General features: G+C 42.6%; 1 protein-coding gene across 1 annotated transcript in view; it reads right to left on the reverse strand.

Moving 5' to 3' along the window:
* The window catches only part of MAML2 (mastermind like transcriptional coactivator 2), a 403,472-nt gene that overhangs the window by 138,633 nt on the left and 241,840 nt on the right, over positions 1-22,999 (reverse strand). The window contains exons 3-4 of the mRNA XM_006162588.3: positions 725-1,628; positions 6-504 (exon numbers count right to left, since the gene is read on the reverse strand). Coding sequence (XP_006162650.1) covers positions 6-504; positions 725-1,628 — 1,403 coding nt within the window. The remainder of the gene's footprint in view (positions 1-5; positions 505-724; positions 1,629-22,999) is intronic.

The raw sequence follows: 22,999 nt of genomic DNA on the forward strand, positions 1-22,999 counted from the left end.
GTGGGCGTTGTTGCTGTTGCTGTTGCTGCTGCTGCTGCTGCTGCTGTTGCTGCTGTTGCTGCTGCTGTTGTTGAGCAGAAATGGAGCTCTGCTGCTGTTGGTGTTGCTGCTGCTGTTGTTGAGCTGAAATTGAGCTCTGGGGCTGCTGCTGCTGCTGTTGTGTGTAGTGTAGGAGAGAAGGCTTGTTCTGGGAAGGCAACACAGAAGGCATCTGCTGGTTTGCTTGATCAGAGTTAAAATGGAACAAAGGCTTGGTGTTGCCATGGCGGGGCTCCATGGCTGGGTGCGGGCTGTTAATAAAGCTTCGGCTGAGATCCTGAGGCTTTTGCTGCATGAGGACATCTAGGTGTCCACTCTGGGCCGAGGGGCTGGTCTTATATATGTAGTTAGCCATAACTTTTGATTGGCTGCTACTGCCAGCTACTCCAGGCATGGGGGAGCTCTGTGGGCTGAATGGCTGCTGACCAAAAGAAGGACTGGGGATTTTCTCCTGCCCAAATGGACCTGGGGATGGTCCAGCAGAAGAGGGCAAGGCTGGCCAGTTGGCAGGCTGGTGTTGCTGCTGGTGCTGCTGCATCCGGGCATGCTGCTGCCGATTGGCAGCTATCTGCTTAAGCTGCTGGGCATGGGACACTTCTTGCCAGCTTGGCAGGGGCCCGCCCGGCCCCCACGCATGGCTGCTGACCAAAAGAAGGACTGGGGATTTTCTCCTGCCCAAATGGACCTGGGGATGGTCCAGCAGAAGAGGGCAAGGCTGGCCAGTTGGCAGGCTGGTGTTGCTGCTGGTGCTGCTGCATCCGGGCATGCTGCTGCCGATTGGCAGCTATCTGCTTAAGCTGCTGGGCATGGGACACTTCTTGCCAGCTTGGCAGGGTCCGGCCAGTCCCCGAGGCTGTCTGAGGCTGAGCTTGGCTCTGAGGGACTGAAGGGATTGGGGATGAAGTAGAGAGAGCAGAGTTAGTCATGGAAAATGTGGGTCCAGCTGATGGGGGCCTCAATTGAGGAGAGCTTGAGGGACCCTGAGTGAGGCCCGGTGAGTATTCACTCTTGATCACTATCTTCTCCATGGGCAGGGAGGGTCTGGGAGTGCTCCTCTGGTTTTGTTGGCCCAAGTCAATGTTGAATGGGTCATCCTGCTTTATGGTGGCATTGATCATGTTCTCAAGCTCAAGGTCACTCATGGGAGGCACAGAAATGTTGGTCAATTCATTGAACAGCTCCTGTAGCTCAGGATCCATCAGTTGCTCTCCAGGATCATCTCCATACCTATTAGAAAAAATATTCTCCTGGATCATTTGGGTATCCATGTGCTTACTGCAAGACAGAGTCTCTCCTGGCTCCTTCTTCACTTCCTTTAGGCCCATGTTAAACATACTATTGCCAGGAGAATGGGTATGGGGTGGCAGAGTGTTTGTCTTTCTTAGGGGTGCTTGGTTCATAGGCAAGGCTCCCGACATAATTTGATTTTGTCCATTGTTTATTTGGAGGCCACCTTGTCCTGCAGAGAGATTCTCCTCAACACGAATTCTTTTGATATCCAGGAATGAGTTATCTGCAAAGCCATTGGGTCTCTTGCTGTTGGCGGGAGACAGGCTAACTACTTGCTTTCTTTTCAAGGAACCCTGGAGCTGAAAAACAAGTGGGGAATAAACAGATAAATATATTATTCCAGGTATGATGCTAATCAAAAGCAATGTAGTATTTAAATGTTTCTTCTGTTTATTAGCACATTATTAAACTAAATAAATAAAAATGCATAAATAAAGCACAGTATGGAAGTAGCAAAATTCACAGTAGCCCAAATGGAACAAAAAAAAGTTCTGAAAGAAGCAGGTCAATTAGGCTGATGATCATAGTGCATAAGTAGTTGTTCTCCAGATGTAAGGTGTTTCAGGGGCAGGCCAAAATATTCCATATGCATGAACAATCCTATACGACTACCGATGACCAGAGTGCACTCAATTTTGACCAAGATGGGAAACACTGAAGAATCTAAAGCTGGGACAAAATTTTACTTTCTTTTTTCACAGATTCTAACTTTTCACCACTATTAGCCTTTAAGTAAGCAATTAGACTAGTACTCAGGTCCATGGAGATATTCTATCTGCTGTTCATCTACTTTTCTTCCTATAGTTCTATTGTTTTGCATTCAGGCCCAGGTAGCAATGCTGTGTGGATGTATAGAAGCCATGAGATTATCATTTATCAAGTGAGACATTCCAAGCACAAATTTTCCTGGAGATTCATTGCTTATGTTGCCTGTCTTTAGATTTTGTAACCAAATCCCTTTCTGTCACTGAGTGTTCCATGGCCTTGATAACTTATAAATCTGAGCGTCAATTTTCTAACCTAGAAAATGGGGACAATAACACTTTACTCATAGGAAGAAATGAGAGAATGCAAGTATTTATTGAAAACAGTGCTAAAAATAACAAGAGAAGTGAGAAAAAGTGAGAAAGCACTCTCTCATGTTGATTGGTCAAGCTCTTCTCTATTTCTCACATCTTTGGAGTTTGGGGGCATGGAAACACACACCCTGACATGTTTCTCAAGCTGCCAGGTCCAGGACTCAAATCATGCAGTTGGCCATGTGGGACCTAGCCACCTTAACCACCGCACTACTGGCTGGCCTGCAAGTACATTAAAAATGGTTATTTTATTTCCCTTAATTTGCACAACAACTCTATTAAATATGTATTGTTATTCTTATTCTATAGCTACAAAATCCAAGGCTCAGAGAAGCCAAGAAACTTGTCCAGGGTCACATAGTCAGTAAGTGGTAGACCTGGGTTTTAACCCGATGTCCTTGTTGTTTTAAAGGCTGTGTTATTTTCATTTGGTCATGTTGGAAATAGCTTGTTTAGGGTTAAGGGTCACCTAGCACAAAGGGAGCAAGGGCAGTGAGTACACTGAGATCCTAGATATTAGGTAAAATGATAATCTGGGGAGAGCAAGGGTGTAGCATAGGACCAAAAGAGAACAATATGTCTCTCACCTTCTAGCTCGATACCGTTTTAATCATCCCTTCTATGTGATTTTGCCCACTTGTAAGTGGTGGATATGCCATGTTGGTGTTATCCCTTTACTACAGCTGATTCATAATCAGAAAAAGGAAACTAATCTATGCTGGGCCATTCAGTCCTTTCCATAGGAATTCTGGACTTGAAGACCAATCTCTGTTTGACTGTACATAGATTTATGAAATTGTGAGCTATTATCCCCTTGTGTCAACTGTAGCCACAGAGGAAGCAAGTCTGTAGAAAGAGAGAAGAATGAAGCAGGCATTTGAGGGCCCGATTCCTATCCCAGGTCAGCTCTGCATCTCTTCTTGCTTTCTTTTTTTTTTTTTGGAGAGGTTTTCGCTATAGGGCACGTGTGCTCGCCAGACAGACAGAGGGAGACTGAGAGACAGAAAGCGAGGGGATGGCCACGCCGCAATCCCTTTCCCTCCATTCTCCTCTCAGAATCTTGGGCACGCACGCACACACGCCCGGCGTGAGTTTAAGCCACTGGGTCCGGGACTCAAACCGCGGTCGACTACGTGGGAGTCCAGCGACATAGCCATTATGCTAACTGCTGGTCTCTCTTCTTGCTTTCTTTGATGCAGGATGGCATTTCTATAATAAATTTCCTTTTTTACTTAAGCGAATATGGGTTTCTGTTACTTTCAACCTAGGGTTTTAATCAAACTTCCTGAGACTTCATATTAAGTGAAGAGCAATTTGTAGTAAGGAGCAGGCCATCCTTTATACTTGGGTGTGAAGTTTCCTTGCACACCCGTCTCTGCTCTCTGTGCATGACTTGCTGAGTCCTAATCTTGTCTACTCACTGAAATAGACAACATCATCACAGAACACTGTCGGCCATCACTGCATCAGGCAGAAACTCAGTCGTCACTGTGTTCATGGGATCAGGAAGCACACATATCAGAGGGGTTCAGCCACATGGCTTGATTTATTTCAGTATAAGTTGCATCTGGAAAGTTCATTTACAACTAGTAAAAAACAAACAGGAGTATATTCTTTCCCCAGGTTTGGGTTATCAACTTTGGTTTATTTCCACCACTTTAGAAAAACCTGTTGTGCCAGATTCTTCCATTGCTCTGGCCACTCCCAGAGCAATGCACATTCTGGGAAGCAGCATGAATCCTGTTTTAGGCTACCAGAATTGAAGAGACAGTAATAGAACTATAGATAGTTGTAGTGGTAGTGAGAATAATCATAACAATGAAGTCATTGAGCACTTGTGTGCTAGGCATTGTGCTAGGCTCTTTGTAGGGATAATCTCATTTAACTCTCACAACAATTCTAAGAATTTTCACTACAACTCTCTAATGTTGATACTGTTGGTTCTACACCCCTTCCACTCCTACCATTTTACAGATGAGAAAACTGAGGTTTAGAGACTGAATTAACTTTTTCTGGTTATACACCTAGTACCGAGCATTGTCAAGACAGGGCTTGACTGTGCAGTAAATGATACCCAAGCCCATGTATTGAGGAGACCTGTGACCTAGTCCTGATGAACTGCTTTGAAACTTTCAGCAAGATACTCCTCTTCTCTGAGCCACAGTTCCCTCCTTCATTTATTTTTTTAAAGAATTGTGTATTTAATTTTATTTATTATTATTTTTTAATTTGACCAGAGAGATAGATCGATAGAGAGAGAGAGAGAGAGAGAGAGAGAGAGAGAGAGAGAGAGGGGGAGTGAGAAAGTAAGCCACCAGGTCCCTGACTTGAATGGCGGTTGGCCACGTGGTAGTCCATCGCCTTAACCACCATGCCCTCTGCCAGCTCCAGTTCCCTCCTTTATAAATAAGATTATCACTGAGATTACTTTCCTGCCCAAATCCAGAAAATAGTGAGCACTGAGGGAGTAAGGCTTAATTTACAGGAACCATGTATGGTGGTATAAGGTCACTACCAAGCATAACTCAGAGGATGATTAAGACAGGGAACAGAAGAAGTGAGGTATGATTCCACTAGGATAAAAGAGACCTCATTAGAGCTCAACTGGATGTACTTTACTGAGAGAATTTGGAGGATAGGCTGTGACCTGCCTTCCTGAAGCTTCTAAGCATAGTTGTAGCACCATGGCCCACTGAACACACATATGCAGGAGGCACCAAGCTATTGGCACAATATGATTGAGATGATTCTCAAAGTTCACCCTGTGCTTTGAAGTATTTCCTTTCCTAGACCAAAATTCTTACTTCATACCATCACACTGTTTTAAATTATGGTATAGAGGCTCTTAAAGTTTCTTGTTAAAAAATGCAAATAGTCTAGAAGCAGTAGAGGAGGAATGGTCATGAAAACCTCAGTAGGAACAGCCTATCAGAAAATTCAACGCTGACTTAGCAGGACATGAGTAACATTTTAAGGGGCCACGCTTCAATCAGGGGAATGATGAGGAATGAAGACATGGGTTTAACTGGACAGGGCTGGGGAGTGTGGCTGGGAGAGAAGAGAAGGAAAGGAAACGGATAAGGGCAGTATATGTCCTGAGGGCCAGAGGAGTCAGAAACTTCCGGAAAGTAGTTAACAACCAGAAAGATAGAGACAAGGATCACCAAAACAAATCTCTGACCCAGGGCTGACTTACTCATTAGGCACAGCACATGCAGTGACAGGGGCCCAGAGCAGTTCCAGGGATTCACAAAACTGTGCTAACTAACTAACTAACTTATTTATTTATTTATTTAAGAGAGATTTCTGCTACAGGACCCATGCATTCACTGGAGAGACAGAGAGGCAGAAAGAGAAAAATCATCTGCGGGGGCCGGGGAGGGGGGATGGCCACACTGAAAGAAGGGACTTCTCCATTCTCCTTTTGGGATCTTGGGCACACATGCATACATGCCCAGCAGGAGTTTCAGGCCTGCCAGGTCTGGGACCTGAACCACAGTCAGCCATGTGGAAGTCCAGCAACCTAACCACTATGCCATCTGTTGGCCCCTGTACTAACTTATTTTAAAACAGAGGAAAGAAAAGCAGCTTCTAGATTAAAGATAAGTTTTCATATGTAATATTAATTTATTTGTCTTTATGCCAACACAATCATAAATTCAAATTTTTGCACCTTTTCAAGGACAAAGGGGCCCTCAAAGCAAGAGTGTGTAAGTCCAGGAAGGCCCTCACTTGCTAAGGACTGTGAAGGGCATGCCTATTTGGCACTCTATGGGGTAGAGTCTGGTTGAATCTCCCCCCAGCTTTCCAATGCATGTGTTCTTAAGCCCATTTCATAAGTGAGGAAATGGATGTTCCTGACATGAAGATTACATAGTAATGATGAAGAGGCAGGATGCCAGCTCAGGCCCATCTGAGTCCAAAGTCCTGACTCTGATCACTAACTGTGTTGCTCACTTCCCTTTCGGGGTTCATTTTCCTGGACATAGGGACACAGAGAGTCAAGACAAAAGGAAAAGAGAATAAAGATGCATCGCATGTGCAGGGCAGGGGTAAGGGCATTCAGGACTCCCAGGGATGGATGGCAGGGAGAGAGTGATGACATCATTGGTTGGAGGTGGCTGGTGAAAGCTCAGGACATCACCCCTGAGGCCCTAATATAAGTCAGAGAAGAAACAAAGGATCACTCAGTCAGTCAAAGAGATTTACGAAGCTCCCAGAGAGAGTTCTGAACCATACCCTATCAAATCATCTTTGGCGTGAAGGAAAAGACACAGATGATTAAGCCGGTGGCAGGATGAAAAGGCTTCGAATCAGCACCGTGTCTCAATATGCACCTTTTCCTATTGCCAGGATGAACTGAGAAGCATTTTTTTTGGCTTTGCATTATAAAGCTGCACCCCCAAATTTGTTTAATTTGAGAGATTGTGCATTTAATATTACCCTCTGGCTAGCCGTCTGAGGAATGGACTCCTTTTGGTAATGATTTTCAACATAGCAAGTCTGGTCTTGTATATGACACAGGAATCACTGCGCTTTTTCTGAGATCTAGCAAACCATTTTTCTCTCATTCTCATTCTTCTCTTTGGATGCCTGGGTGCTACCAGGGACTCCAGTCTGCCCAGGTGCTACCAGGGACTCCAGTCTCTGCCTGGGTGCTACCAGGGACCACACCCGCTGCCTGGGTGCCATCAGGGACTGCAGTCTCTGCCTGGTGCTACCAGAAACTGCACCCTCTGCAGGCAGAAGGCGCGTGCCTGCTCAGGATCGAGTCCAGACACAGTAGCCTATGCCTGGAGACCACAAACACCCATAAACAAGGAAAATCCAGCACAGGGCAGAAGTGGTATTGGAGTCCCTCAATAAACTGCTCTCTTTTCAACAACTATGCTTTACTTTTCCAAAGAGCTCGAAACATAAAACTTCCTGGAGGGATTTGAAAGCACCATTATTGCACAATCCTCTGGTTTCTGTTTCTTCCCCTGCCCCCTATCCCATTCCACAAAATAAATGCATTCTTTGTCTCCTGCGCTGCCCTAGAAACAGGGAATGTGCTACACAAAGGTAACAATTCACTCCATAGGTCACATTTTTTTTCCTCAAGTAGACTCTGTCTTTATCAACAAAGCCTAAACATAAGAGCCACATTTGCCACTGCTCAGATCCTCCAGGGAGTATCTCGGTCTCATCTCCTGTACCCTCTCCTCAGGCTGTTTTACTCCTGGCTGACCAGTGACAAGGAGGAGAGTAAAGAGGTTAGAAAGAGACCAGCCCAAAAGATCACAAACGACTCTTAATTGGATTCTTGAGATAAAAATGATCTAGATTCTGGAACAGAAAATTCTAGCTCATCACAGGACCTAATAGAAAGAAAACTTCCTGCCTGGCTCTTCAATCCCAAAACAAATGAGATGGGGTTTTCAAACTTTTGCCCAACACATCCCAAAGGCCCTACTTCCTAGTTGGCCCTGTAAAGTTCTGAGCTTCCCTGGATTACTAGGTATTGTTATTACTATTATTATTTTTAGAGAGATTTTTGCTACAGGTACTCACTCAACTGGTGACACAGAGAGAGACAGAGAGAGAAAGTCAGAGACCATCCCCCAGGGAGGATGGCCATGCCACAATCCCTTCTCCTCCATTCTTCTCTCAGGAAAGGAAAATGCATACAAGCCCAGCATGTATTGCTAGCCGCCAGGTCCAAGGTCCAGGACTTGATCCGGGGTCAATCATGTAGGAGTCCAGTGCTTTAACCACTACACCACCTGCTGGCCCACTAGGTATTATTTTGTGTCCACATAGTTATTAGGGTTGCACAACCAGATGCTAACTTCTTGAGGGTGAGCTGTCTTCTACTTTTCTGAGTTCCTTTCAGAATCGACCACAATGCTGGGCATACTACATGTTCTTTAATAGCAATTTCTTAATCCCAGGGAATTAAAGGGAAGCTGAATCCCTCTAACCATTGAGCAGTGAGACAATGATAAAAAGGCAGCTGTGGGACTAGCCCCGTGGCAAAGTGTGCTTGTTTTTTTTTTTTTTTTGGAGAGGTTTTTGCTACAGGGCGCATGCACTCACCAGACAGAGAAAGACAGAAAGCGAGAAATCACCGCTCAGGGGGGATGGCCATGCCACAATCCCTTCTCCATTCTCCTCTTGGGATCTTGGGCATGCATGCACATGGGCCCGGCATGAGTTTTAAGCCACTGGGTCCAGGACGCGAACCGCAGTCAACTACATGGGAGTCCAGCGACATAGCCATTATGCTAACTGCTGGTCCCTGTGCTTGCCAGGGAGTTACAGAGAAGGAAAGTGTAAAAGCACCTATGCTTCTCCCATAGGGCACGGTCACACTGCAATCCCTTCTCTTTGATTTCTTCCTCCTGGGATTTTGGGCATGCATGCACACTTGCTTGGTGGGTTTCTAAGCTGCTGGGTCCAGGATTCCTCTGCACAGTCAGCCACGTGAGATTCACCTGCTCTAACCACTACACTACTGGATGGCCCCAAATAGTTATTTTTTACAAAATCCAAGATCAAGTTTGACATAGAAAGATCACTAAAAACTCAAGATTTATGGAGAGAAAGTCAGTCCATGTTCTGTCCTTCCAAAGACAGTTAATGCTGCTTTCACATGTTCAACAGTTTTTATTCATGCTGTCCTCTCCCTGTTTCTTTACTTTACTGGCTGACTCAGAGAAGAGTAACATAAAGACTTGGGATTTGCCTCAGAAACACACTTATCATTACTGGGCAGAAAAGGAGCATTTTTGGTACAGCATTTTCTCAGCTTGGACGCTTTCATCATGGGTCCTTAAAGAATCTTCTAATTTTTATCATCAACCAATAAAACATTCATTGAGAAGAAGGGGAAGAGAACCAGAGTAGCCCTACCTCAGAGAGCAAGATGACTTACAAGACTTCAGGAAGTTTGCAGAAAAATAAAATTAAAGTTTATTCCATGCATAGTTTTGTCACAATGTGTATTCTCCATGAACTGTTTGAAGACCCTGCTGTATTTTACCAAGGTAAATGGGAGGCCGTAGGATGCCGAAAATGTATGTGATTCTGCTGCCAATACATTTGGGTTCCAGATATGGCTGTCTTCCTATTTACTGTCTAAGCCTACAGTCACTTGTCTCACCTGTATGATGGGGACAATAACACCTATGTCTCAGGGTGGTCAAGGGGATTACCAAGACATTTAGAAAACCCCAGCAATGTTCCAAGCACAGAGCAGAGCTCCAGCCCTGGCTCTTTTTCAGTAGGAGAGGCCTAAGCTTGTCTGACACACTTGCCACTGTCATCTTGACTATTCTATGTGCCAGGTATGTGCCAGAAAAGGGTAAAAGCAGATAATAAAATGCACCTTTTCTCGCTCATCTGTAAAATGGGGATTTGTTCACTTACTCATTTGACAGATATAACTTAGCACCAACTATACACTTTGTAAGAGTGCCTATGTCATAGGATCCTTGCAAGGACCTAATGATCAAAGCACAAAGATAGATTCGAACACTGCTCTTAAAACATTGTTCTTGGGTAGCTGATTTCCCCATGGGCAACTGTGAAGTCTGAGTATGGATCCAAAGTCTTGAGAAAGCATGCCAGGCATATGTGAGTGTGCGCCCAGAATTTTTAGAAGAGAATGAAAGGAAAGAGATTGCAGCATGGCCATCCTCTGTGGGGGATGCTTTCTCACTTTTCCTGTCTCTCTCTCTGTCTCTCTGGTGAGTGCACATGCCCAATAGCAAAATTATAATATAAATCAAAACCAAAACATCATTCTCAATAAATGAAGAACTAACAGAAACAAAAGGAATTTATAATCTCTCCAAACAACGTAACAAGTAATAATACAGTATGGTCACTACTTTGTAGAAGGGTGCATGAGATTCCAGTTATAAAGGAGAGGGAACAGCCTGGGAAGGCTAGGAAAGGAACCCAACTCCCTTCAATGAAGCACCTCTCAAATATGCAAATGAATATGATGTTTCATGAGAGTTTGCTACTGATGGTGTAAACAAAACTTGTCCAACCACAGGGGAATGTTAAATGAAACAGTTTGAAGAAGAATTATTTTCCCAAATAGTCTACTACATTGAACAATGGCATTCCAGATCAATTCAGTGATAACCAGGATGATGACCCACCCTGCCAACTAGCTCATTATCCTGAATGGTCACTGCCATCGTGCTAAGGCAAGGACTTGGTAAGAGTCATTCAGAGATGGACTCTTTGTGTTTTACAGTGAAATGAGCAGCATATTCTAGAAGAGCCTAAAAAACCCAACTACTTTGTGCATGAAATATTTTAACCATGACTCACTTTTTGACCAAAATATATCAAAGCGAATCCAAAGTAAATGCTATGTCTAAAATGTTGGCAATTCTCTCAAAATCTCTAAATGTCCTCCTCAGCGGAATGTGCAAAGCATTAAGTATCATTAATCACGTAGTGTCTCTCTCTTCCTTCACTTGGTGGGCCCAGCTCAAGGTTCATTCTAGTTTTCCTTATTTTCATTCTCCCTGCTCCCAGCTTTTGTTCTTTCTGTCTTCTATTGTTTTTGGTAACTGATCCAGGTCTATAAGTTTTTTACTGTAGTATGATCCCATAAATCAATGGAAGAGACAGTACCTAGTGCTTCTCATTCACTCCCACAAGTTCAGTCCAGATCAGCCCAGAGAAGGGCTCAATGACTGGTGATGACTTGACTAATTGGGCAGTCAGTGGTCTGGGAACATCAGATGAGTCAGTTTATGGGGCGTCTGTGTTTCTAGGCCATTGGTCATAAACCACACCTCTTTTATAAGCTATATGGCTGCTTCTAAGTCACTGTTTGTCTAGTTGTAGAGCTGCTGGACATTGAGGCACTGCTGAGGGTTGTCAGGGAGAAAGAGAAAGCACAGATGTTCCAAGATGTTGCGAATCTTTTCTTCTGGTGGGAGAAATTGGACTCATCCTAAAATGTTGGCCAGTGTGACTGATTATCAGCAAACCCATATGGCAAGGAGAATCACCTAATGCCATTCCAGGGTTGTCTATTAATTGTTATGGGGTTTGAACATGGCTACTAAAGAGCTCCCATCTCTTTGCAAAATAATATAAAGTATATCCTCTGCTAATTCAATTAAAGCATTTCTCCTTCTCTCCTCATTAGCTCACCCAATTAAACAGGTATTAAAGATCCTTATCCTTCCCAATCTCCTTCTCTAGGGTCATATTCTTCATTCCTCTTCAGGCCCTTTCTGCTTTAAGCAAAGTGAGCTATTGAGTATCCAACTATACCCTGAGAATCTGGCCCTATATTTTACCTCTCTCTACCCTGGTATGTTCTCTATACCAAAATAAAAGGGATTTCCTTCTCAAACCCAAACTCCAGCATGTACTTTTTTTTTTATACAGTTTTTAAAATTCTAGATATATAAAAGAGTATTTCAACTTCAGGTCTTTTGCATAGACTGTTCCCTGTAAACAGAATACACTCTGCCTCTCCTAACTCTTCCTGCTTGTGTCAAAGTTAGCATCTTCTTTTCCTTAAATATCATCTTAATGTGACCCTAGAAGAGATTTTTTTATGACCATCTTATTTAAAGTATGTCTTCATTGTTATTTTCTATCTCAAACTCTTCATTGTTTCTTTTACAGTACTCACTGCAATTCCCTAATTTTTTTTTTTTATTAATTAGCTTCCAATTTTTGTTTGTTATTACTGGGTACGTGTGTAAGAGAGAGAAAGTGAGAAGTCACCCTTCCTCCGAAGGGGAGGAAAGTCAGACCACAATCTCTTTTCCTCCATTTATACTCTCAGAATTTTGGGCATGCACACACACACATTCCTGACATGTTTTTCAAGCTGCTAGGTCTGGGACTCGAGCTGCACAGTCATCATGTGGAATCCAGGAGCCCCAACCTCCATGCCACCTGCTGGCCCCAAGTTTCCAGGACTGAATCTCTCATGCTATAAAATAAGCTCCAGGGAGAGTGACTTGATACATGTTTGTCTTTTTTTTTCTTTTTTTTTTTTTTTTTTTTTGAGGGAGGGAGGTTTTTGCTATAGGGCACAAGTGCTCGCCGGAAAGACAGAGACAAAGAGACAGAAAATGAGAAATGACCCCCCCGGGGGGATGGCCACACCACAATCCCTTCTCCTCCATTCTCCTCTCAGGATCTTGGGCACGCACACACACGTGCCCGGCGTGAATTTAAGTCACCAGATCTGGGACTTCAATCGCGGTCAACTACATGGGAGTCCAGCGACATAGCCATTACGCTAACTGCTGGTCCCTCCATGTTTGTCTTATTGACCACTGTCTCTCATTCTTAGCATAATTCAAACAAATATGAGATCAAAAAGGTTGTTTAAAACAAATAAAAAGGTCTGGAAGAAAATACTTTGAGATACTGAAGTATTTCTGTGGTGAGATGATGAAGGATTTTTCTCTTCCACTCAGCTCATACGTTTTCTAGTTTTTCTACATTGACCCTATGATAGCTATATGATTAAGATCGAAGGGAACATGTTACTCAATGTGTCTGCCTTTGTTTCTTGGAGAATCTGACTCCACATTTCCTGGTAAAGGTCACCTATCTAGAACATCCCGTTTCCTCCAGCCCTAGCAGACTGGATCAAGGTACACACTTGACTCAAACGGAACCTTTGAAATACTCTTCTAGTAATCCTGAATTGAAACCCATCATTTCCAGGAGTACATGTGGACATTCAAAATGAGGGACATGGAGGGTCGCCTGTTGGAGTCATTTTCAGCCATGCACAGTGAGAAACAGAGAAAGCAAGTCTATAGAGATAGGAGAATGAAACTGATGCACAGGGAGAAGCCAGATAAGAAAGGGGATTGGAAGAGGAAGAAGAGAGGAAAGAGAAAGAGATATTACTGAAGATTCTTTCCAATTCCTGGTCGTAGAACTTCAGGAAGCTCAATATCTCTGATAATCAAAATACCAGCAGCCTTCCAATAACCAACACACACCACCACCCCCACACACATTTTTTTTTTTTTAGCTTAGACACAGGCAATTCTCACTTAATGATTGGATTCCATTCATACCACTAGGTCCTTAAGCAAAAGGATGGATAAGTGAGGAGCTTAATAAAAGGCGGGTGTCTTGTGTCATGGTGCCACAAAGTACGTATTTTTCAATAGATATCTTGACACACCACACTAGAATAATGTGATTATATCCATACAAAATGCATACATAAGATAAGCAGCAGAAAGCAGCAAGACACACCACAACACAATGCTATAAATCTGGCATAATCATTTTTATTCTGAATACTATGACGGGTGCACAATAAACCACAAATTTATAAAGGAAATACATAGTCTTGCATGATTGTGACTGGTTCGTGTAGGGAGTACTAACCAACTGTGGGAATGAGAAAAGACTAAGAAAGGGGATTCCCTAGACCCTTACAGACTTAGAAAGGGGATTCCCCACCCTGGAGAACTAGTCCTTAAGACCAAGTCATCCTTAAACAGGTAGGTCATTAAGTGAGGCTTGGTTGGACTTTAGAAAAAGACTTCTGTTACTTGCAACAATTCCTAACAAAGATGTAATACAGTCAAAAATCGTGTTCAAATTAAAGTTTCCATAAGATAAATGCGTATTTTTTGATTGATTAAAATTGAAAATCTAAAGAAAAGCTAAATGCACATATTTATTTTGGTTTCTTTTTCAACTTTCTATATGTGGGCAATAACCAGCCCTTCCACAGCCTTTGTGAAAGAAGAGTCTTAGGAATCTAGGTGGGACCTGTTGGCCCGTGACAGCAGAATTCAAACAGGGTTTCTATTGTCTTCATATATCTCTACACAGCATTCCCAGGGGAGGTCCAGAGATTACATCTCTACTGATTCCCCTCTCAATGTTCCAGAACATTCTGAAAGTAAAACTTCCATCTGAATCATGTTTAGACAGTCCAGGACTGCGACGTGTTCACTGGTTTGGACGCAATCACCTGGAGACAGAGGCGGGATGGGCAGACCTTTTAAGAGGTCTCAGCAATTTCAGGCTCATCTTTAACTCCATTACAAAGGAATGTTAAGCAGCATTTAGAAGGTAGTTTGGCAAAGTACCTGAAAGCACCAAACAGCTCCTTTGATGTTCTTGGCATTGATGTCATCATTCTTTTGAAACTTTTGAAGAAACATTTTTCTTATAGCAACTGTATCTAGCTTCAATATAGAGTGTTGATGTGTGTTTTCTCTGCTCTACTGTTAGCCCGAGTAACCATGGACCATATAGACAGATACTCTCTTAGAGAGTTCCTCAGCTTTCACTGCAGTCTATGTTTATTTTCACATCAAAGAAACATCTAAGGGGAAATTGCCTAACTAGCTCTATGAAATATGAAGAGGTTTACAAAGATATTTGGTTATAATTGAAAAAAAAAAAGAAAAGAAAAACAAAACCCAAAACTTACACTCTAGGCAATTTAAGCCTTTCATGCCCGGAAATGAAAATTTATAACGGCAGATCGAAAAGTTCCTTTGCCTTCCCTGAAGGTCTAAGTAAAGACTTTTTTCAACAAGGCATTAAAATCTCATTATTTGTCATACATTTATGGGAAATGTTGCTTTATTATTTAAATGACATTAAATGGGGGGAACAATAAAGCCCTTATATTGTCTGCACTTCAACTGCTCTTTGAAGCCATGTCCTATAGCAATACAATGCCCATACTTTGATCTAACTTTCTCAGCCTGGTAATTATATGACGAGATGAATTCTCCACCTGACAGATTCTAATTCTTCTTGTGTGGCCAATTTCTTTGAAGCAGAAGAAAAAACCACCTATGTTGGAAAATGAAACTATTAATGAGTCAAAATTGTGAATCAATGGTAATTCTCTGTGTCAACGTAATCAGCTGGGAAGACAGCCTTTTACCATATGATGAGAACTACTGTTTCCAAGAATATGCTTATGATCTTCTTGAAACCTCTTTTTAAACATGGATACATTAGAGTTCTCTTCTGTGAATTTGTTTAATTATGACTCAACATTCATCATTTTTAAACAAAAGAGAGAGAACAGAGTATACTAACCTAGACCTTGTATCTCCTAACTGTCCCTGGTGAGAAAGAATGGTTGCCCCGTGATGGGTGGGTATGACATAATCATCAGATACCTAAAGAAGCACGTTATATACAATTTCTTTTTCTTTCTTTCTTTTTATTTTTTGAGAGATTTTTGCTATAGCTCATGTATGGTCACCAGAGAGACAGAGACAGATAGAAAGCAAGAAATCACTCCTCAGGAGGAATGGCCACGCCACAATCCCTTCTCCTCCATGATCCTTTCGGGCTCTTGGGCACACACACATGCGCCCCGTGTGAGTTTAAGCCACTGGGTCCAGGACTCAAACCACGGTCAACTACATTGGAGTCCAGTGACATAGACATTATGCCAACTGCTGGTCCCCACCAATTGCTTTTAATCTGAGATGTCAGCAGGATTAATGCCACTGGGACTTTAACCCCACCCCCAAAAATACCTTTCTTCGCTGAACCTGCCTTATTAATGACATCTTGTGTCCACTAGATTTCTAGAGGAGAAACGCTTCCTAGAGGAAGGACCACTTCCCTGCATTTGGCGTGTCTCTACATATGCTCCTATGACCTCAAAGAGTCTTTCTCTTTGACTGGTGTGTTTTCTCCACTAGCCTTAAATCACAACTCCAAACACACTGCTTATCACAGCCTAATTGTGATCACCCACCCATGTTTGCTTTCCTTGTGTATTTAATGTTTTTCCTTTATGTTTTTATGCCTTTTTCAATACCCCCTGCAATATTATAAATACCATTTTGTGTCTTTTTTTTTCTCATAAAGAGATTTTTGCTACAGGGTGTGTACATTTGCTGGAGAGACAGAGAGAAACAGAGAGACAGAAAGCAAGAAATCATCACCTAAGGAGGATGGTCATGCCGCAATCCTTTCTCCTCCATTCTCCTCTCAGGATTCTGGACATGCATGCATGCACATGCACCTGGCATGAGTTTTAAGCTGCCGGGTCCAAGATTTGAACTGTGGTTCACTAAGTGGGAGTTCAGCGATGTAACCATTATGCCATCTGCTGGTCCCATGTCTTTTAATGCCTTTTGTGGCAATATAATATACTGGTTGAATATCCAAACTTTGGCCTCAGAGACCTGGATTTAAGTTCTTGCTCTGCCCTCTATAAAATAGTTAGGAGCCTTTGGGTAGTTTACGCAATCTCTCTGAGGCTCAATTTCTTCCTCTGTAGGATGGGAAGAGTAGTTCACTCAGTGGTTACAGTGAGACTCAAAGGGAATAGGTCTGCAAAGTCTGCAGCTCAAAAAGAGGCAAATAATAAAGGCTTAATAAATGTCAGTGTGATACTGTGATATAATAAGAAACGTGTATTTAGTGTCTGTCCCTGGTTTCTGGTACAAAGCTCTTAAAACCTTTGGAATTCTCAAATTGAAAAGGGTCTTTCTGTATGCTAATGTGATGACTAAGGGCTGGGGGCTGACCTAAGGTTGAGTTGATTTACTCAATCATGTCCACATAGTAAAGCCTTCATAAAATCCAGAAAGGACAGGGTTTGGAGAGCTGGAGAGCTGGAGAGCTGGAGAGCTGAAGGGGGGAAGTCTCCAGGTGGCTGGCAAGTCCCCAGGTGGGCTTGGAAGCTTTGCACCTTTTCCCACTTGCCTTTCTTATGTATCTCTTCCATCTGCCTACTTATCTGAATCCTGCAGAACATTCTTTATTTCATTATTTTTTTCGAGAAGTTTTTGCTATAGGGCGCATGTGCTCACCAAAGAGCCAGAGGGAGACAGAGAGACAGAAAGCAAGAAATCCCCCCCCAGCGGGGATGGCCACACCACAATCCCTTCTCCTCCGTTCTCCTCTCGGGATCTTGGGCACACACGCACACGCGCCCAGCGTGAGTTTAAGCCACCGAGTCTGGGACTCGAACCGCCATCGACTACGTGGGAGTCCAGTGACATAGCTATCACGCTAACTGCTGGTTCCCTTGAATGTTCTTTATAATAAAGCAGTAAAGGAAAGTGTTCTGGAGTTCTGTGAGTCACTCTAGGAAATTAATTAGACCTGAGGAGGGGGGCAGTGGGAACCTGGATTGATAGCTAGTGAGTCAGGAGCACAGATCACAACCTGAGGCTTATGATGGGCGTCTAACTGGGGGACTGTCTGTGGGAGCTGATGCTACCTCTGGGTAGACACTGTCAAAATCAAGTTCACTAATAGGACCCTTGGTGGGTGCTCACTGGAAAAGTGCCTGGTTCGTGTGCGGGGAAAACCCACATACATCTGGTATCAGAAATATTCTGTGTGAGGGTAGGAAAAACACATTGGCTTTTCCTATTTTTAATAGTTAGCTATTATTTTTAGTCTTCTGGGTCTCTCACAGGACTTAGATGAGTGGTTAGCCTACAGAAGGAAGGAGGAGGAGCAAACAGCATTTATTGAGTAACTACTGAACAGAAGGCGCTTTGCAGATATTATCTCACTGAATCCTGGTTCCCCTATTTGCTAGCTGTATGACCGCAGGCAAGTCACTTCTGTACCCTGATTTTCTCATCTGTAAAATATACATAATAATTATAACTACAAAGTTGATGCAAAGATTAAGTGAATATTAATAGAATACTTAAAACAGTCCCTGATGCATAGAAACTGACCAATGATACCATTTTTTCTTATTATTATGTCCTATGACAACCTTGAGAGGTAGATATGAGGAACTTCATTTCATATAGGAGAAAGACAAGGCTGCATAAGTTTAAGCAACTTGATTAAGGTTTTCCAACCAGTGATTGAATCAGATTTGTCCAACTGAAAATCCATGCTTTTCACAAAATGCATAGAAGAAACTTCCATTTCATACTAGTTGGTTACTCCAGGGAAGCACTTTGACAGCTAGGCTTTTGGAGATCTGTACATTGTGGACAAGGCTGAGAAGGAAGCAGGCCCCAAGCTGGTGGGTAAGACTTGAGGCTTAGTGAGATGTAAGAAAAGTTTTCTCCATCTTAGCCACCATACAGAAGAACATGGGCTTCATCATGAAGATCATAGGTAGGCATCAAAGGATTTCAAACATGGTCTGTAATGCATGTTAGGAAAATAATTCTAATAACCAAAGATTTATGTGTGTGTGCATGTATGTGTGTAAGAGAGAGAGAGAGAGAGGAATTAAGATCAGTTCAGATTTCTGGATTAGTGACTGAGGAGATGATGGAGTCATTTGCTGAGAAAAGGATTGTAGAGAGAAGAGCACGTTTCAAGATAGGAGATGGTAGGGAGGGTTCCAATTTGGACAGGTGGAATATGAGGAGTTAGTAGGGCAGGTGAGTGGAGTTGTTCCCCTGCTAGCTAGATATTTAGGTCTATAGATCAGGAGAGAACTCTGGGCTGTCTATATAGACGGTGTAGAAACACACATACACATTAGTTGAAGGGTTGAAATGAGCATTCATGTGGAGAGCGAGATCAGATGGAAAAGGGACAATGGAAGATGAAGATTTAAGGAGCGAGGAGGAGAGCAACTAAGAAGAGATGGCAGCTGAAGGAAAGAACAGAGTTTCAAGGAGGGACTGAGCAACCTCACCCAATGCTGCAGAGGTCACCTGTGACAAGGCAGAGCCAAATCTATCAGACTGGTATTTGATGTTGGCTGGGGGAAAATGCTGAACTGCAACATGTTCAGGAGAGAGAAAGAGGTCACAAAAGGGAAATGAGGTGGGGAGCTTGTTCTTCCTGTAAGCTTGACTGAAGAAAGGAGAGGATAGTAGTTGGAGGAAGTTACAGGGTAGAAGCTCCTTTGCAGCAGCTAGCATAATACTCGGTATTCTGTAGTTACACAGCTAAACATTTTTGAATGAATGGTTCTATTATCTTCCCTGATTCTTTCACTTTGTTTTCTACCATTTGGTTCTTCTCTTTCTCAATCCCATTAAAGATATAACAACGCTACAGTTCCTGTTCCAATACTATGGAGAAGGCATAGAGTTAGCCTGTTCCTTCTGGAGTGCTTAATAAGTTGTATGTGACAGAATTTCCATATGCATTTGAAGCAGAAAAGAGGTGAGGGAAGCCAGATCATAAGAAACAGAGATATCACCAAGGAAGCATCGATGTTGCATTCAGATATTCTTTAGACTGACTTTTATTTCCAAGTGACTATGGGCATATGGGAAAATCTTTTTAGGGAACAAAACAATTGCTCCCAGGGACACTTAAAAGAGAGATGGATGGCATTGGATGGCTTCAATGAAAATTCCAATAGCATAGACTTTCAGGAAATCTAAGGATACTAAAAGCCTATTTAAAATAGTATCCTACTTGATCTTGGTAAATGAAAGATATTTCAAAGGATCAGGATTGGGTCTAATGACTTGTTGAATTAAGGTCACATATGGGATTTGCTTTTGACCAGGCAGTTTTATTCTACTGAACAAGGAGGATCTAATGAAGTTTGATCTTTGGGTGCCTATCATCATGCATTATCAAGCCTATCATTTTCCCCATCAAAGAAAATATAGTCAAAAGTCAGAAAACATAGGGATGGTGGTGAGGAGAGTGGGAGGGAGATAACGATTCAACAACCCTTGATCCATCTATGCCTCAATTCAGACCATTCTCCATTATCTGTGTCCACCCGGGAAGCACACAGCATTTCACTGATTGGTTTTGCTTCTCATTGTATTTTTAAACTTTCAATATAATTTAGTACCATTCTTTTTTCCTTCATGATCTCTAGTGTCACAGGTACCTTTTTCTTCCTCTTTATTACTTTTGGCAGTAGAAAGAGATTTTTTTTCCCCCTTCCCATTGACCTTTACCTGTTCCTAGCAAATGCATTGCTTTATGACAAGCGCCTACATGGTCATACGCAGATGCAATTTATCTTTGCACGCAGTTGGCCTGTGCACATGTGTGTCTGTGTGAGCGTTCTTCTCTCCCATTGTTTGACTCCTTTTAACTCCACTCAGATCTCTCTAATCACAGTTTGGAATTCACCTGAATTTCCCTGCTGTGAGAGCTGAAAAAGCTGATATCAAGTTGCTAAGACCAGAGCTCTTAAAAGGAAATAGCACATCTTTATTGGTGGGACACATTAAAAGATATGAATGTGAGGTTTTTAAGTAGGATGCTACATACACATAACCTCTACGTGCCTGACAGTGACACTGTCCCGCATGTTGGCCATCTCCTCCATAATTAAAGAAAACGCTTTAGAAAGAAATACAAGTGTTTGATTTTCACACTAAAACATTATTCTGGGAATTCAGAGCCCACAGCTTTCTATACCCAATCCAAAGCATAGAAATTGTTCACATAAGTCTTTTTAGGCGGCTGAGGGAGTCTTCACTATTCCAGTTACATTCTGTCCTGAGGAGGAAAATTTAATTTCTTATGATTTCTTATGTGTCCATTCACAAGGTTAGCCTTTTTTTTTTTTAAAGTTGCTATAGCAACAACCACCTATCACTGGGCTCATACTTGAGTACTTATAAATGTTGCTTGTTAAACAAGCAGGTCCCTGTGCACAAGGAGGGCGAGAGAGAAACATCAGCATATCAGTTGGAAAAGATGAACTTAATAGTGAAAATACACAATTTTTGAAAATGGAAACAGGCTGGTTCTGTGGCCTGGTGGTTAAAACAACTGAATCGCACATGGAAGACTGCATTGTTCAAGTCCTGGACCCAGCAGCTTGAGAAACACTCCAGGAACAAGTGGGCATGCCTGAAATTCCAAAAAGAGAGAGGAATGGAGGGAGGGAGGGGGAGAGAGAGAGGGAGGGATGGAGGAGAAGTGTTGCAGCATGACTATCCCTTTTGGGAGTGCTTTATCCTCTCCCTTTCTGCCTCTCTGTTTCTCTCATGGGAGTACACATGTCCTTTTGGGGAAAAGAGAGAGAGAGAGAGAGAGGGAGAGAGAGGGAGTGAGGGAGAGAGAGGGGGGAGAGAGAGAGAGAGAGAACACAGAAGTACCAATGGATATTTCCATAGGATGGGGCATTTGAAAAATATGGTTATCTCTCTACAACAAAGTCAAAAAAATAATTACATGGTGATGAGACCAGACTAGGTCTTGAAGGAGACACTAAAAACAAAATGAAGCCTAGGTAATCCCGAAAGAGAGGCTGGTGCTTTGGTTTCAGTTCAGCACCCTGTGTGTCGTGTGGCCTGGCCTGAAGCACCTCAGGAAGTGGCCTTGGGCCAGCTATTCTATGACTCCTGAGTGAAAGTGGGGCTCAGCCCAATAATTTGTGTACGTGCCTCCCTGCCTTGAGGGGCCGCTGGACTGAAAAGCCTAAGCCATTGAGTGTATTTCTTGAATGATCTCAGATGTCACCAAATTTTTGTACTGAGATCATTCCAGTCTATGAAGTGCTAACTGGACATAAGAAGCCATCGTAGAACCAAAAGGAGATGGTTCTTAACACACTTTCCTTCATTGTGATTCTATTTCCTAGGCAGGACAGGAGGCCTGTCACCCTCTACTGTCACCCTCACTGCCCTTCATGGCCATGTGTCTGATAACCCACATTAGCTGTCCCTTCCTCCCATAATCTTATTGGTTTGAGAGAAAAATGGGCAATACATTTCCAAGGCTGGAATGACTCATCACTTTTTGTGATCTAAGGAACGGACTTGCCTAATGGAAAGTGTTCTCAGAAAGACACAGGAACAGGGAGCCGAGAGAGCGTGAAAGCCACTGGGTCCATTGCTGAAAAGACGTGCTGTGATCTCCCTTGGTGGGTTTGTCAGCTGAGCAGAAGTTCTGCCCTTTGCTCTAGGGGCCCGTTCTGCATTTGAGTCATGGAAAATCAGAGAGCAATAGGCAAGCATGCAGAAATATGTTTGGCTTCATCTTTCATGAACAATTTGAATTCAGTTTGCATTTCTCAGTACAAAAGCAAGCATAGTTATTTTTTTTTTCTAGAAGATAAATTAGAAGGAGGAAGAAGAGGAGGAAAATAGAACACAATAGAAAAATTAAAAAAAAAAAACATTTTGTAGGTTTTTTCCCCTACTTAATGACAAGCAAGGATACTCACATTTAATCATGCCGTTCGAAAGGAAGCATATTGTGCCAAAATTTATATGAAGAGAATTTCACTGCCCTGCATTGTTTTATTTCAGACTGCTAGTTATTTTGAGTCTGTATTTTCAAATTCTTTGCCCTAGGGCAGACATATTAACTCGTTTTACACTGAGAATCTCATTATATCAAGTAAAAATCCTAAGCCTGAAAAAAATGATTTACCCCCTCAATTTAACTTTTATTTTAGTCTCCCACCAGCTTCCCTGATGTGGGTTTGCTGCCAAACTATAATACTATTTTAGACTGAGTCACCCAGGCACAATGAACAGCTTTTACTCTGCTCCTAATTTTTCCCCATCCCCATTGTTTGAATAAAGAGAATGCGTTCTTCTATGGGTTTGTGTTTGAAATGGTTAGGGATGATGGAAACAAGAAAAAGAAGAGGCTTAAATCCAGGGTGTTCCCCCCCAACACCTCCTCCTCTTTCTTCCCATCTCCAAGCTTTCCTAAAGCAGATGTCATGCTAT

Source organism: Tupaia chinensis, unplaced genomic scaffold (genome assembly GCF_000334495.1).
Source record: "Tupaia chinensis unplaced genomic scaffold, TupChi_1.0 Scaffold140218_1, whole genome shotgun sequence".
Taxonomy (NCBI): domain Eukaryota; kingdom Metazoa; phylum Chordata; class Mammalia; order Scandentia; family Tupaiidae; genus Tupaia; species Tupaia belangeri.